This window comes from Desmodus rotundus, chromosome 3 (genome assembly GCF_022682495.2).
Source record: "Desmodus rotundus isolate HL8 chromosome 3, HLdesRot8A.1, whole genome shotgun sequence".
NCBI lineage: Eukaryota > Metazoa > Chordata > Mammalia > Chiroptera > Phyllostomidae > Desmodus > Desmodus rotundus.
Window position 1 is genome coordinate 162,773,418 of NC_071389.1, and position 14,807 is coordinate 162,788,224.

Here is a 14,807-nt window from a genome sequence, read left to right on the forward strand (position 1 = left end):
TAAGACAGAGAATTACTGAAGGAATAAACCAATAGAATTTCTCAAAGTTTAACAACTCAAAGTAGAGTCTCTGTTTGAAATGCCCAGTGAATACCTTTTAGGATGAATGAACAAAGTGAACACAATGGAAAAAGAGAAGACACTATACCTTCAGAGTGATGAATCAGGTTGAGTAAAAGGGTCTAAAGTCATAACAGAATTAAACTTCTCAGTAGCAGCACCCATCCATGCAAATCAGAAGTCTGGTCATCATCATCACCGGCTGGAAGTAAGTGGTGATGGCATTTTTCTGAATTAAGGAATACAGGAGCAGGCCAAAGTGAATACAAGAAGTTAGAATTGGGCTCTTATGAATCTGAGCTAACTTTAGAACACAGAGAAGGAAGGTAGGGATTTTTTTAGCTAAAAATATCATTTTTATTAATATTAAAATATCAATGAAATGTCATTATATTGTATTACATTAATATAAAAATACAGTGATTTTATATTTAATAAAGCCATATTTTGATGTGATATTTTATTATATATATTTTATATATTATAATATATTCGATTATAATTTTCATTAATATTTTAATGTCCCTGATATTAAAATGTAATGTTGATCTTCATCCTAACCAAGCTCAACTGTTTTGAGATTTCCTTATTTACCCACCCTATTAGTTCTTGTCCTGGGGGTTAATATTGGAAATTATAGTCTCAGAAATGATTCCCAAATTCCCCTTACTCTAAGGATTATCTCTGTTTAAGGAGATAAATCCCACCCCTCCAGATGTTGCAAGGAGCAGGGGCACCAGAAGGAGAGGAAGTAAGAATTAGAAGAGGATTAAGTAAGCAGGGAAATGAATTGTTCAAAGTTATCACTCAAGAGGCTAGGTTAGCTCACAAGGGAATTCTCTCAGGTTCTTCCCCTCCAATCCAATTCTTCCTCTACTTAACCCAGAGGTCATCAGAAGGAAGTTGTGACAGAGACCCTTATGGCTTATATTTTTTGACTGTCAATGCCTCACATAGCACTTCACACAGCAAATGGTGCTCAGTAAATATAAGTCTAACACGCTTTGCCTTTCTTTACTCTTTTAGCAACTTCAAAGTGTGCGTGGGGAGGTATATGCAAATCTGTTCTGTGTGGCTTACTTGTTAGGCTCTTGCTAGTTGAAATAATTGGCATTTTTAAAAGATTATCAATTGAAATTCTTGTCTTCCTTTTTAAATATATTTTATTGATTATGCTATTACAGTTGTCCCATTTTCCCCTCTTCACTCCCTTCCACCCTGCCCACCCCTTCCCACCGACATCCCCCCCCCACACTTTAGTTCATGTCCATGGGTCTTACATATGAGTTCTTTGGCTTCTACATTTCCTATACTATTCTTACCCTCCCTCTGTCTATTTTCTACCTACCATTTATGCTACTTATTCTCTGAACCTTTTCCCCCCCTCTCTCTCTCCCACCCCCCTGTTGATAACCCTCCATGTGATCTCCATTTCTGTGGTTCTGTTCTTGTTCTAGTTGTTTGCTTAGTTTGCTTTTGTTTTTGTTTCAGGTGTGGTTGTTAATAACTGTGAGTTTGCTGTCATTTTACTGTTCATATTTTTATCTTCTTTTTCTTATAAAAATCCCTTTAACATTTCATATAATAAGAGCTTGCTGATGATGAACTCCTTTAACTTGGCCTTATCTGAGAAGCACTTTATCTGCCCTTCCATTATAAATGAAAGCTTTGCTGGATAGAGCAATCTTGGATGTAGGTCCTTGCTTTTCATGACTTGGAATACTTCTTTCCAGCCCTTCTTGCCTACAAGGTTTCTTTTGAGAAATCAGCTGACAGTCTTATGGGAAGTCCTTTGTAGGTAACTGTGTCTTTTTCTCTTGCTGCTTCTAAGATTCTCTCCTTCTGTTTCATCTTGGGTAATGTAATTATGATGTGCCTTGGTGTGTTCCTCCTTGGGTCCAGCTTCTTTGGGACTCTCTGAGCTTCCTGGACTTCCTGGAAGTCTATTTCCTTTGCCAGATTAGGGAAGTTCTCCTTCATTATTTGTTCAAATTACTTTTCAATTTCTTGCTCTTCCTCTTCTCCTTCTGGCACCCCTATAATTTGGATGTTGGAACATTTAAAGATGTTATGGAGGTTCCTAAGCTTCTCCTCATTTTTTTGAATTCTTGTTTCTTCATTGTTTTCTGGTTGGATATTTCTTTCTTCCTTCTGGTCCACACCGTTGATTTGAGTCCCAGTTTCCTTCCCATCACTATTGGTTCCTTGTATGTTTTCACTTACTTCACTTAGCATAGCCTTCATTTTTTCATCTAATTTGCAACCAAATTCAACCAATTCTGTGAGCTTCCTAATTACCAGTGTTTTGAATTGTGCATCTCATAGGTTGGCTATGTCTCCGTCGCTTAGTTGTATTTTTTCTGGAGCTTTGATCTGTTCTTTCATTTGGGTCATTTTTTTTTTTTTTTTTTTTTTTGGTCTCGATGCACCTGTTATGTAGTAAGGGGTGGAGCCTTAGGTGTTCACTAGGGCAGGCCAACCCATGGTGCTGCGCTGAGACACGGGAGGGCCCAAGAGGGAACAATAGAGCTTGCTTGCTCTCTGCCGTATTTCAGTCACTTCCCCCGCTACCCACCAGCAAAGTGGACCTTTCTGGTACTGACTTCCCAGGTGAGTGGGCTTGTGCACACTCTAGGCCCCTGTGGGTCTCTCCAACGACCTCTCCTGTGAGGCTGGGAGTTTCTCCCACTGCCGCCTCAACCCCCACGGGTGTTTTCAGTCAGAGGTTTGAGGCTTTGTTTCCCCAAGTTGGAGCCCTAGGTTGCTCAGTCTGTCTCGCTCCTGAGTTCCTCCTCCTGGTTTATCTGCTCTCCAGTGTGGGACCACCCGGTCCCCCAGCTACCACCTCTCCGGGTCCGCCAGCCACTCCCTTGCCATGCGCCCTCTCTGCCCAGCTGCTTGTCTCCGCCCCTCCTACTGGTCTGGATGGATGTTTCTTCTTTACCTCCTTGGTTGTCGGACTTCCGTACAGTTCGATTTTCTGTCAGTTCTGGTTGTTTTTTGTTTTTAAATTGTTGTTGTCCTTCTTTTGGTTGTGTGAGGAGGCACAGTGTGTCTACCTACGCCTCCATCTTGGCTGGAAGGAATTCATCTTATTCTTCATTACCGAAAAAAATGACCTTGAATGCAGTTTCAATTTTTCCTAAAACTCTTACTGAGCTGTTAATAAGTAGTAAGGAAAACTGGTTTGAGTCACCAGCTAAGGAGCTATGAGATGGTCTAAAGAACAATGGAAAAATTCAAAACCTCACGGTATTAATTTTAGATGAGAGACAAAATATTTCAAATAAATTCAGAAAAATGAATAAATATCCTCATGAAATTAAGTCTGCTTGTTGTGGAAACAGTAGTTAGAGTAGCAACAGGCCAGGATCAGCATAAACAAATACGAGGAAAGTTATTTTCAGAATGTGTTTACTTAATATTTAATACTGAAGTGAAACATAAGAGGGTCATGTTAGACAGAATGTCTGCTTTACTCCGCTTGAGCAGTTAGTCTATAAGTAGTAGAAGGTCCTCATTCGGTCCTCCCACACAACAGTGTGTTCATACAGTAAATACAGAGCACGGCACTGCACTGCAGGGCGCTTTCTGTGGGACTGTCTAGGTTGTGGGGGACTGGAGAGCAAGGACAATGGGAAAGGGCCTTATTAAGGTATGTTACTTCACTTCGAACATACAGCAGATATTAATGTTTTTTAATTGACAGTGAAATTATTTCTTCAGTCAATCTGATCTTAAAAAACACCCAGGACAATGTGCAGAAAAACAAAAGCAAATGAAGCCTGCAGATTTTTGTCTTAATTCATGATAAAAATAGTCCTAGTTACCAATTGTCCTATGAATCAGGTCAAAATGATTCAACTAATGAATGCTTACCTATTGAGATGCTATGCCTAATATTTATGGTTAACTTTACTACAGTGTCCTTACAGAGGAAATCATTTATTATAAACTTCCAGGCAGTTTAAAATAAGTCTACCTATTTTACTAATAAAAAATATGCTAACTGCCCTGCCTGGTGTGGCTCAGTGGATTGAACGCTGGCCTGTGAACCAAAGGGTCGCTGGTTCGATTCCCAGTCAGAGCATGCCAGGTTGCAGGCCAGGTCCCCAGTTGCGGGCACATGAGAAGCAACCAAGTGTTTGATTGAAACATTGATGTTTCTTTCCCTCCCTTTCTATAAAAATAAATAAATGAAACATTTTTTAAAATATGCTAACAAGTTCAGGATATTTCATATCAAAAATAAAGAATCCTCACCTAATTAAAGGTTAGATCAATCCCCTGGTTATAATATGGGGTCAAACTCTGCCTGAAACCAATTTTAAAACAATGCAAATGCATTTACGGTAACTTTGTGGTACATGTTCTTTGTGGTAACATTATTTTGTAGCTTTAGCGCCATAAATAATTTGCACCCATTTATATTAAAAAATTATAAGAACAGGAAAGTCCAAGAGCCTCATCTTACAGACTGAGATAAAGACCTGAAAGTAATTCCTGCAAGGTTAAGCAGAGGTGCGTTTGATAGATTTTAACTTAGCCCTCCACCCCTTTCCTACCCATGCCTTGCCTGTTCAGTATTTAACTCACTTGAGGTAGCACAAAGGGAGTCAAGTTGTGCATTCTCAGTCGCCAATTAGGGATTAATCGACAGAATTCAGACTATCAATACAAATAACCTATTTCATTTTGTGATCTCTTAAGAGGGTTAACAAAATCAAAAGCAATCAATTAAAATTTGCCTATTCAGTGCATTTATGCATAAAGAAAAACTGGTGAATTTCACCATTGGTAATATAAAGACCTCTCGGGTTAAATACTGAGTCTAAACCATTATCGTTAGAAATCATTTTAAAATGCCTTCCGGGGACGTCTTTCTTCTTTCTGTGGACGTCTGCTTTGGTTGTTCATCCATACATTTTTAAAATTTAACTTTTTCCATTTGTCTTCAGTTGGAATGACGTTTCATTAAAGTAGATGGGGAGAGACCACTCATCTGCTGTAAAGTTGAAGGGACTCAGGGTTGGTGAGGCGGTGGGCTTAGTCTGGGGAAAGTTCAAAGAGAACAGAGATCTCTCCGACCAGCTGCGAACTAAGATGAGCACCCCGGCCTCAGGGGGGCGGGGGGCGCGGGGACCTAGCACAGGTGCCCGGCCACCCCACCCCGCGCCGCGTGCCAGCCAGTCTCCGGCTGACTGCGGAAAGGGCGCCGTGCGTCCCGCCGCGAGTCGTCCGGACCCGCGCCGAGCCGCGATTGGATGCGCTGCGTCAAGCACCCGCCAGAAACACAAAAGCGCTGGGAAGGGGAGGGGGCCGTTCCTGCCAGGCGAGGGCTTCGGCTTTATTCCGTCGCCCCGCTCTGCTCCGCACTCCATGCCGGGGTTCTCTCGGCAGCCTGCCTCGGCTCGCACGCGCGGCAGGGAGTTGGCGCAAGCCTCACCGCCGCCGCCCCGCGTGGGTTCCCGCCTGGCCTCTCCGCCTTCCCCTGCGCCCTCTGCTCCCACCATGGGGCCAACTTGGGGCTCCTAAGAGTTGCTGCCTCTCAGCCACGCGCTCTCCAACCAAAGTCCCCGGGAGCGTGATATGGCTTAGGGTGCAAGAGGGGGCAGCCAAGAACTAAAGGAAAGGGGAGGGGAAGGCCAATTGAGGAAAAAGAAGCCACACCATGAGTTACCAAAAGAAGGACGGGGTGAACAGCCTGTGCCAGAAGGCTCTGCACATCGTCAACGAGCTGTGTTTCGCCGGCCAGGTGGAGCGAGAGAAGTGCTCGGGCATCATCTCCTCGGAAAGGAGCAGCCAGGGCGCCGGCAGCACAGGTAAGTGGCAGAGAACTCCGCCTGCCTCCCCGAGCCCCGCCGGGGCCTCGCGCGCTCCCCAGTACGCTCCGGGGTCCGGCGCCCCCCGCGCGGCGCTGGGGGCATCTTTGGGACGCCGCGCCCTCCTACCTTGCTCTTTCCTCCCACTCAGCAGCTGGCTACTTGGAGCGCGGACTGTTCGAGTGTTGTCTCCCCGTCTCCAACCGCCGGCTCCTTCCACTTCTCTGGTCTGCTCCCGGCCCGCCGTCTCGCTCCCCGGCTTCCGCACCCCCTCGCCGCGCACTCCCACGCCTCGCGTCTCCCTCCGGAGTGGAGCGGCGAGCGCTGGCGGCAGCGCGGGAACCGCTCGCTATCGGGCTGTCCTATCTTGTCCCCGAGGGTCTCTGGCTTGGGGAAGGGGCCGGGAGGGACAGTCCGTGCTTGGACGCAAAGAACTGCCTTGCACATGGAACTGCCTTGGCCTTGGAAGCTAGGAACCCCGGAAGGGGTAACTCGGAGCTGCAACCTGTTGAGCACTTGGCAGTTTCTGAAACCCTTTAATATGTATGATTTTTTAGGACTTCATGACAACTTTGGCAAAACAGCAGGGATTATTGATTATCCTTTAGGCGACAACTGAGGCTCAGGACAAATATAGAGTAAGTGGAAGAGAAGGAAAATGTTATAAATCTTTTCCACACACACGCTCTCATATACACCCCAACATACAGGCAAATTCCTACCCCTTCAGGAAACTTGGAAAGAGATGGGGTGGGATGGAAGAGGACAGCGGCTGTCAGAAATCTGGAGATGGACAGAAATCTCAGGTGGCTGATTTCTCTCAAGAGAAAGGGAGGGAGGAAGGGACCGTCTCAGAATCTCCGGGTTTTGGTCACGCTCCGGGGCAAGGGTTTTAACCACCTGCGCAATGGCTCGTGCAGCCTGCTGTGCTATTCCCACAGGAGAGACGGACTCTGGGTTTGTGGCCCTCGTGGTATCATGAGTCCCCTGTGACAGCCGCTTGTTTTGAGAGAAAAGCACAGGGTATGGGGATTTGTGGCAATGGGTTGAAAGGTTTCCATTGCTCTTGGAGAGTCTTGTTTCTTCCCCTTTGCTTTCTTGTCATTTTGGTTTCCTGGCTGGGCTTTCTGCTGCGAGTAGCCAGGGCAACAAGTAAGAGCTGGACCGCTAAGCTCAGGGCGAGAGCGACTGCGGAGACCCCTGTGTGCTGGGAAGGAGGCCAGGAGGGCACACTTTAGTGACCCCCCTCCCACACACACACCACCACCACCACCAAAAAACAAAGGGAGAGGAGATGGAAGTGGGAGTAGGTTTGGTTTAGCGCTTCTACATACCATGATTTAAATGGAATATCTGCAGGATTTTCAAATTCTCTGATCCCAGGTAACAAGAACCAAGAGAGGCTTCAGTGTGCACTTAGCAGAACCTGGGGAGATGCTTTTCCTTGGACCCCAGAGCAGAGTGATGCACAATTGCTGCTGTCCAAGTACTGGAAACTTAGACATTTTGTGAATGTGTAATAACCACAACCAAAGTCTTTTCCATTTGTTCAGTAGGTATTAAATTCCTGGGAATATATGAACCTCAGCTATTACGGGAAGCAACTGGATGAGCATCTCATATATGCATGTCCAGTGTGTGGTTGCTAAGCATGAGATAAATAGTCAAAATAGTGTGACAGTAAAGTCCTCTGTGGTGATATTGGATAAGCTTTTCTGAACTGTTTTAGTGATGCGCATGAGAAAGGTAGGACTCAGAGAAGGGGATACAGTGGAAGAAATGAGACTGTTTAAGTGTAAAGACCTATTTTCTTGGTCATTTAACAGTCGATGCCATGGAGAGAAATGCTAACTTCTCCCTCTCCTCCACTCTTTGCTGTCATACACCAAGTAGTGGTTTCTTGGGTCTCGACTGCTGGCAATGCAGAAAATTTGTGAAGATTGGAAACCGAATAGGACTAGCTCCTAAATCTTTGTAAATGCACAACCCTGGCAGCTTAAGGTACAACGCAATGCTGTGTATGAATCGTAGAATGGGTTCTGAGCTTACCCTAAGCACTACGAAAAGTAGTTGTCATCCTAATTCCCTTTGGACTTTCCCTTGGAAACAAAAAAGGAAGGGGGTCAGTCTAAAACAAATACGTGGACATTTTTCCACTTCAGGGGGAAGGGAAATATACACTATTCAATGTGGTATTTGATTTAATATATGAATTTATATAGAATAGCTATCGCTAGAGAAGACACTCTACTAGGCTGTGTATGAGACTTAAAGATGCACAAGACTTCATTACACTTTCCATTTGTAAATCTGCAACAGAAGTAAAATACTTTAATTGGCACATAAACTCCCAATGTCAAGAAATATCTATAAAGTGGATTCTAATATTATTTACCAAATCTTTGTATGAACTAGCCACTCAGTTTCATGTATTTTAATTTACACACTCAAGCCCTTTATTATAGGTCCCAAAATAATACTTCCAGTAGGTCACCCTTCTACGCACTGTTTGTTTAATGGGGAGCACATTACTGGTAGGAGGACATGGACAGTGAATGGGACAGTGGTTCTTTACTCTGAATGTTAATCATCACTGCCCGATGGTGTCCAGTACTCTAAGGCTGCAGTGACAATTGCAGGCTTGCAGACTGTGTCTATTTTTAGATACCTTCACATCAGGGTAGAGGAAGAGAAACTGAGGTAATCACAATTAAAGTCAATCTACATTAAAGAAGTTATGAATCACATATATAAATAAGACATTATCCTACCGGTTTTTAAAATGCCAATAAAGTGCAAGCTTCACCAACCTCTTGGCCATAGCAGTAGAAACAGCAGCAGTGATGTTGACACTGAGGAGCTACCAATTAAGTTGACCAATCCCATGTTGCAATAAAATTGCAAGACTTAGACTGCCATGCAGCCGACAACACTAGTTAATTCACTTATTTAGAGTAGTTTGTTAAAGATGTTAAAGATGTCACTAGTACACTAGAAAGTTTTTGCAATCTTTTTACCACTGATTCCCTCCCCTTAAAGACATGTCACTCACTAAATAATCTAAGGCCCAATATGATTTAATACTAGATCACTTAGGGAAAATGCAAAACAATATATTGGTCTCAAATGTTATTTCTCAGATATACTGTGACTAAATATATGTAATAGCTTTTGACTGGAATTGGGTTTGTTTCCCATCAGTCTTTAATTGCTGCTCCATATCCAAATGCTAATGAGGTTTTAAGAAACGTATTGTAAGAAGAAGGGCAGGGGCAAAGGAACATGAATAGAGGACTGGTGGGCATGGACAATGGGAGGGGTTGACTGTGGGAGTTGAGGGGTGGGGCAGGGGAGAGCAAAGGGGATAAAGGCAGGACAACTGTACCTGAACAACAATTAAAAAAAGAAACTATATTGTTTGAAAGGCAGCCTTCATAAATCATAGCTAATCAAACCCAGTTAAACTCATAGTCATATCACAGTTATATAGGTATGATTTAATTTAAATAAACATCTAATACATGAGTATTTTAATTTTTGCATTTTACACTTTTAAATTGAAGCTAAAATTCTAAAATAAACATTTAAACAAATTCTTCTAAGTTCATACCTGTTCTTCAGTTTCTTAGATGTGGGGTTGAGTAGGCAAATGGCAATGAATTTCATTGAAGTTACTTAACTATTAAGAAAAGAGGTGGCTACAAAATTTTTTTTTAGTTACATCATGATTTTCCTCTGTGATTAAGGCATTTTAAGTCTTTTCATAAGGGCTTAAAATGAGTAAGGGGACTTCATAAGTTTTCTCTGCAGACAAAGCAATAAATACTCAATTAATTTATTTATAATTTTTATATCACAATACTGCTGAGTTTTACATATTCTAATTATTTTATAAATAATGGCAATTTAAAAACATAGTGGAAATTTTCCCCTGAGCCTTGTAGGTTTGGAAAACAGTAACTAAACCACAATAAATTCAGAAGTATAGATCCTTTCAAAGAAGGATGTACAAGAGGATTTTTTCCCTTCCTCCCCATTGTCGCCCCACTGAAGAATGAGCAGGCTGTCCTGTTTCTGGTCCCATTTTTGCTAGCTCATCAGTACATGTTGTGCTTGGACTCATTTTCTCTAAAGACAAATGGACAACTAGCTTCAAAGGCCAAACAGATCTCAGCAAGCATCTAATATTCTTAGTTCTGAAACATCAATATTTTGTCAGTATTAGCAAAATATATTCTCTTGTAATAAATTAAGATCTGTATTCCCTCTTTATATAAGCAGTTAATCTCTGAAATCTGATTTTTATAAGGATGATTTTATATACAAAGTATATATATTTTATTCACATTTTCTTTGAAACCTAAGAAAAAAGGTGTTTTTTTTTGTTTTATGAGAAAAAATACTCACTTTGGGGGTATATCTACATTCATTACAAGTTTTTGTTGTATAAAATTCTGGCAAAAGACAAACATTATCATGAATGTTTATTAACATTTCCAATGCTAATTAAAATGATTTATATTTAAAAACACAATTGTGTTCTTCCTGGTTTACATTTTATTCTACTGACGGTGCGCACATGAAGTCAATAGAATACAAGCTCTTTGAGGGCAGTCATTCGTTTACTGTTTCGTCCTCAGCGCTTAGAAAAATCTGTGGGTCCCAATAGAATCTCAACAAATATTTGTTGACTGAATGAAAGAATGAGTAATTGAATCAATGAATTACCCTGAAGAAGCCTCAAATTTCCTTATAAAATTAGGGGTGTTGTGGAATAATCTCCAAATCCATTCTGTAAATTAATCGTATATAATTGTATCTTTGTGTCTACAGTTTCTAATACAGTTTCCAATGTAGATAAGCATCAAAATATTTAGTTTGTGACAATGACATAAATTAGATTACTTGAGGCATTTAAAAGCTAGAATATAACGAGCTTTATCATGAGAACATACTCATGAAAAAGCAGTGAACACCATGACTAAATTCTATTTGTACAATAACTGTATTAAGTTTATTGAAGTTCTAGTAAAGTAGAAATGTCTGTTTAATATGTCCATTTACAATGGTAAAAGGAAAGCCTGTTAGTTTGCTCAACTAGAAAGTGGGAAAAATATCATTATTCAAATTTGTTAGTAAGTCCAGTTAGAATAGAAATCATTGTTTTGCAGTTGTGAAAACTAGTGTAGGGAAAATTAGTAACTTCTCAAATCACAACTAGTTAATGACAGAGCTGGGATAAGAACAAACCCAGGGCTCCTTAGATTCAACAAAAAGTAGAAATAAGAAGAGAACCTGGGGGCATTCATGGTGCGAAAGGGCGATGGAACAAATGTTTGTAAAGATAGTCTCTTAACTATTATTATACTGTTGACTGTAATTAGTGATACATCCTAAGATATCAATGAGATTTCCCAGTGTGTAATTATGACCCAAACCCCACACTTTTTTTTATTAGATTTGCTGTCATCCAAATGTGAGATACAATGTTCTTCATTTTTTTGCTTGATTATATGCATGTATATGCACATAAGTATACACAACTGTTTATTCATATTCTTTGCCAAATATGATTGATTTATTTCAACAGTAAAATCTCATGAATGATTTTAGTTTGTTTTAGATATACAACTTTAAAACTCATATAAATATAACTCCTTTTATGTGTTCGTAAAAAAGCCCATGATAAAAGTAGATTAAAATACCAGTTAAATTGTTTTTGTTAATTTAAAACAAATATATTATCCTTACCCAAGGATATTTTTTTACTGCTTTCAAAGAGAGAAGAATGGAGAGAGTAAGGGAGAGAGAGAAACATCAGTGCGAGAGAGAAGCATTGATTGGTTGCCTCCTGTAATCCCCTAGACCAGGAATTTGAACCTACAACCTTTTAGTTATGGGATGACACTCTAGCCAGCTGAGCCATGCTGGCCAAGGCTATTTCTGTTAATTTTTAATTAGAAAAATAGTACCTTAAAATTTCCTTTGTTTTATTTTCCTACTGTATTTTGGCTATCTAATTTAATTAATTAACAGTCCATAGTATTATTATAATTTAGAATTATGAGCACTGAAGACAGACAATTATAGTGGAAAAGAGCTGAGAACTATCTATTTAAAGGCTCCAAAGTATAATTATTATGAATGTGTCAAAGAAACCTAGATTTCCTGATGGGGATTATTATGAAAGGTCAGTGATTTATTTTATTTGTTTCTAATTTGTGCAATACCCATATCCTTTGTTGATGGATTACCCAACACTGGCCAAGTTTACAAACAGAATCCCTGACTGAGGAGATGGCTTCTTGTTATTACCTCATACCATAGCTTTTCTCTTTCTCATAGCATTCAGAATCCTAAGTGGCCACTGCGGCCGTGAGAGCTGACATTAACATGACTTATGTAGACTATTAGAAAAAAAAACCCACCACATAAAATTGGAATTGTGCTCTGATGGACTCAGAGCTAGAAAGGTAGAATTATCCTGGGCTGGTTGGGGCAGGTAATAACTATTATGTGATAATATGAACTGTTAATAATATTAACTGATAATAATAACTATTTTTTTCTCTCAGGTAGACCCTGAAGTATGTTATGATCTACTGTCTAATTTAACATTCTGTGATCGAATAGAAAAAATTACAGTCAATTTTTTAAATCTTATAAATGTCCATTTGTTCATACAGAAGAATTATTTTAATTCAACAGCAGGATTTCATCATTCCCATAATTCTGTTTCAAAAGTCATATATTTACAGAAATAATCGATATAACTGTTAAAGAGCTTACTATCATTTCTAATGTGTTTCAGTTTGAGTTGTTAATGTGTATGAGAGTGGTTTTGGCATCATGCCTTCATTCAACAACTATTTATTGAGGACTTACTGTGTGAAAGCCACTGCTCCAGATGGTAAAATGTATTGGTGCCATTAATTAAATGCTGTGCATACATTTCACTATAGATATATTAGTACATTTTACTATGGGATGTTATCCCAGATAATGTGTACCATATTACCTTTGTAATATCCAAAAGTAAATAATAATAATTTTTGAAACACATCAGGTTCCAAGAGTGTGAGGGAAAGGATTATAGGCCAATGAATTATTATAGTACTAGTGTTAGAGTGGTGGGTGTGCCTAAAGAGCCTGTAAGAATAAAAGAAGCAAGAAGAGCTTCAGGGAAGAGGTATTATTGTACCTCACTATTGAAGGATGGATAGAAATTTCCCAAGCAGCCAAATAGAAAAAAATGCACTGGAGCTCTGTGAAACAGCCTGAACAAATTCATGCGTGAGTAATATAGTACAGTCAGGGTAAGGATAGAAGTAGCAGACTGACAGAAGAGTGAAGTGGGATCAATAGCCAGGAGTCAAATCACAAAGATGCTGTGGAATGCTATGCCAAGTTTGGATTTGCCCCAGATGGCTAAGGGGTGACCTGGAAGTATGTTAGGCTAAGAGTGCCAAGGGGACTATATCTCAGTTGCCAGGACATGACTTGGTTTCTTGATGCTACCCTGGAATTATTGATAGCACAGTGTTCACTTTCAGGAGTAACTTGGTTAAAATGTTTTATGGTTCCCCAAATGACAGAACCAGATATTGATTTCAGGAAGAAAATTGTCAGCAATAAGGAAGATGGAACTGGGGTCGGTGATTTCCGCAGGGCTTTTTCTTAAGATGAGAACAACCTTATGAATGCCAAAGCCCATCACTAAGGAACAGTGTCATAAAAGAATTTTATAAAATCTTTGTGGATGGAGTAATAAAAGCTCTCTAAAGCCTGACCCCCATTAGTAAGAAGGGAGGGGTTTTCGGTTATAGCTGCAAACTACTTCCCTTCTCTCCCCTACCTCACGTTGCCCCACAGTTTTCTTATGTCTTGGCTTTTGGCTCCAACTGGGTAGAAGTTACCCAATAACTTCTGGGTAGAATGGAGCTGAAAGTGAAGATTAGGAAACCATAATTGTCATGTTTATTCCTCCATTTTAAAACCATAGTTAATTTGCATAGTTAAATGCAAATTAAAACCACAAGATACCATCTCACACCTGTCAGAATGGCTATGATCAATAAATCAACAAACAACAAGTGCTGGCAAGGATGTGGGGAAAGAGGAACCCTTTGCACTGTTGGTGGGAATGCAGATTGGTGCAACCACTGTGGAAAGCAGTATGGAGATACCTCAAAAAATTAAAAATGGATCTGCCTTTTGACCCAGTGATTCCACTTCTGGGAATATAGCCGAAGGAGCCCACAACACTAATTCAAAAGAACATAAGCACCCCTATGTTCATTGCAATATTATTTACAGTCACCAAGATATGGAAGCAGCCCAAGTGTCATCACTTCATCAGTAGATGCTGTTCATCAGTAGATGAGGGGATAAAACAACAATGGGACATTTACACAATGGAATTCTACTCAGCCATAAAAGGGAAGAAAATTTTATCCTTTGCAACACTATGAATGGACCTGGAGAACATTATGCTAAGTGAAATAAGCCAGTCAGAGAAAGACAAATACATATGATTTCACTCATGTGGAATATCATGAACAAACAGAACTAACAAGCAAAATAGAGCCAGACTCATAGATGGAGAGCAGATGACAGCTATTTGTGCAGGTAGTTAGGGGGTGGAGGGATTGAACAAAAAGGAAAAGGGACTCATGGACATGGACAACAGTGTGGTGATTGCTGGGTGGAGGAGGGTAACAGGGGAATAAATGGTAATGGAAAAAATACAATAAAGATTAAATTTTTAAAAAACCATAGTTACTATTCAGGAAGCACATTTCATACTTTTTCCCTTTTCCACAAGTATGATGCTAATGAAAATATAAAGTGAACTACAAAATATAAAAAGTAATCACACATTCCTTACCAATGGAATATAAATGGGAAATATATTCAGTGGTGATT

The 14,807-nt window shown here is 40.3% G+C and overlaps 1 protein-coding gene across 1 annotated transcript in view; it reads left to right on the plus strand.

Moving 5' to 3' along the window:
- Positions 1-5,434: 5,434 nt before the first annotated feature.
- Positions 5,435-14,807, plus strand: part of SYT10 (synaptotagmin 10) — a 50,234-nt gene continuing 40,861 nt past the window's right edge. The window contains exon 1 of the mRNA XM_024575809.2: positions 5,435-5,882. Coding sequence (XP_024431577.1) covers positions 5,732-5,882 — 151 coding nt within the window. The 5' untranslated portion in view covers positions 5,435-5,731. The remainder of the gene's footprint in view (positions 5,883-14,807) is intronic.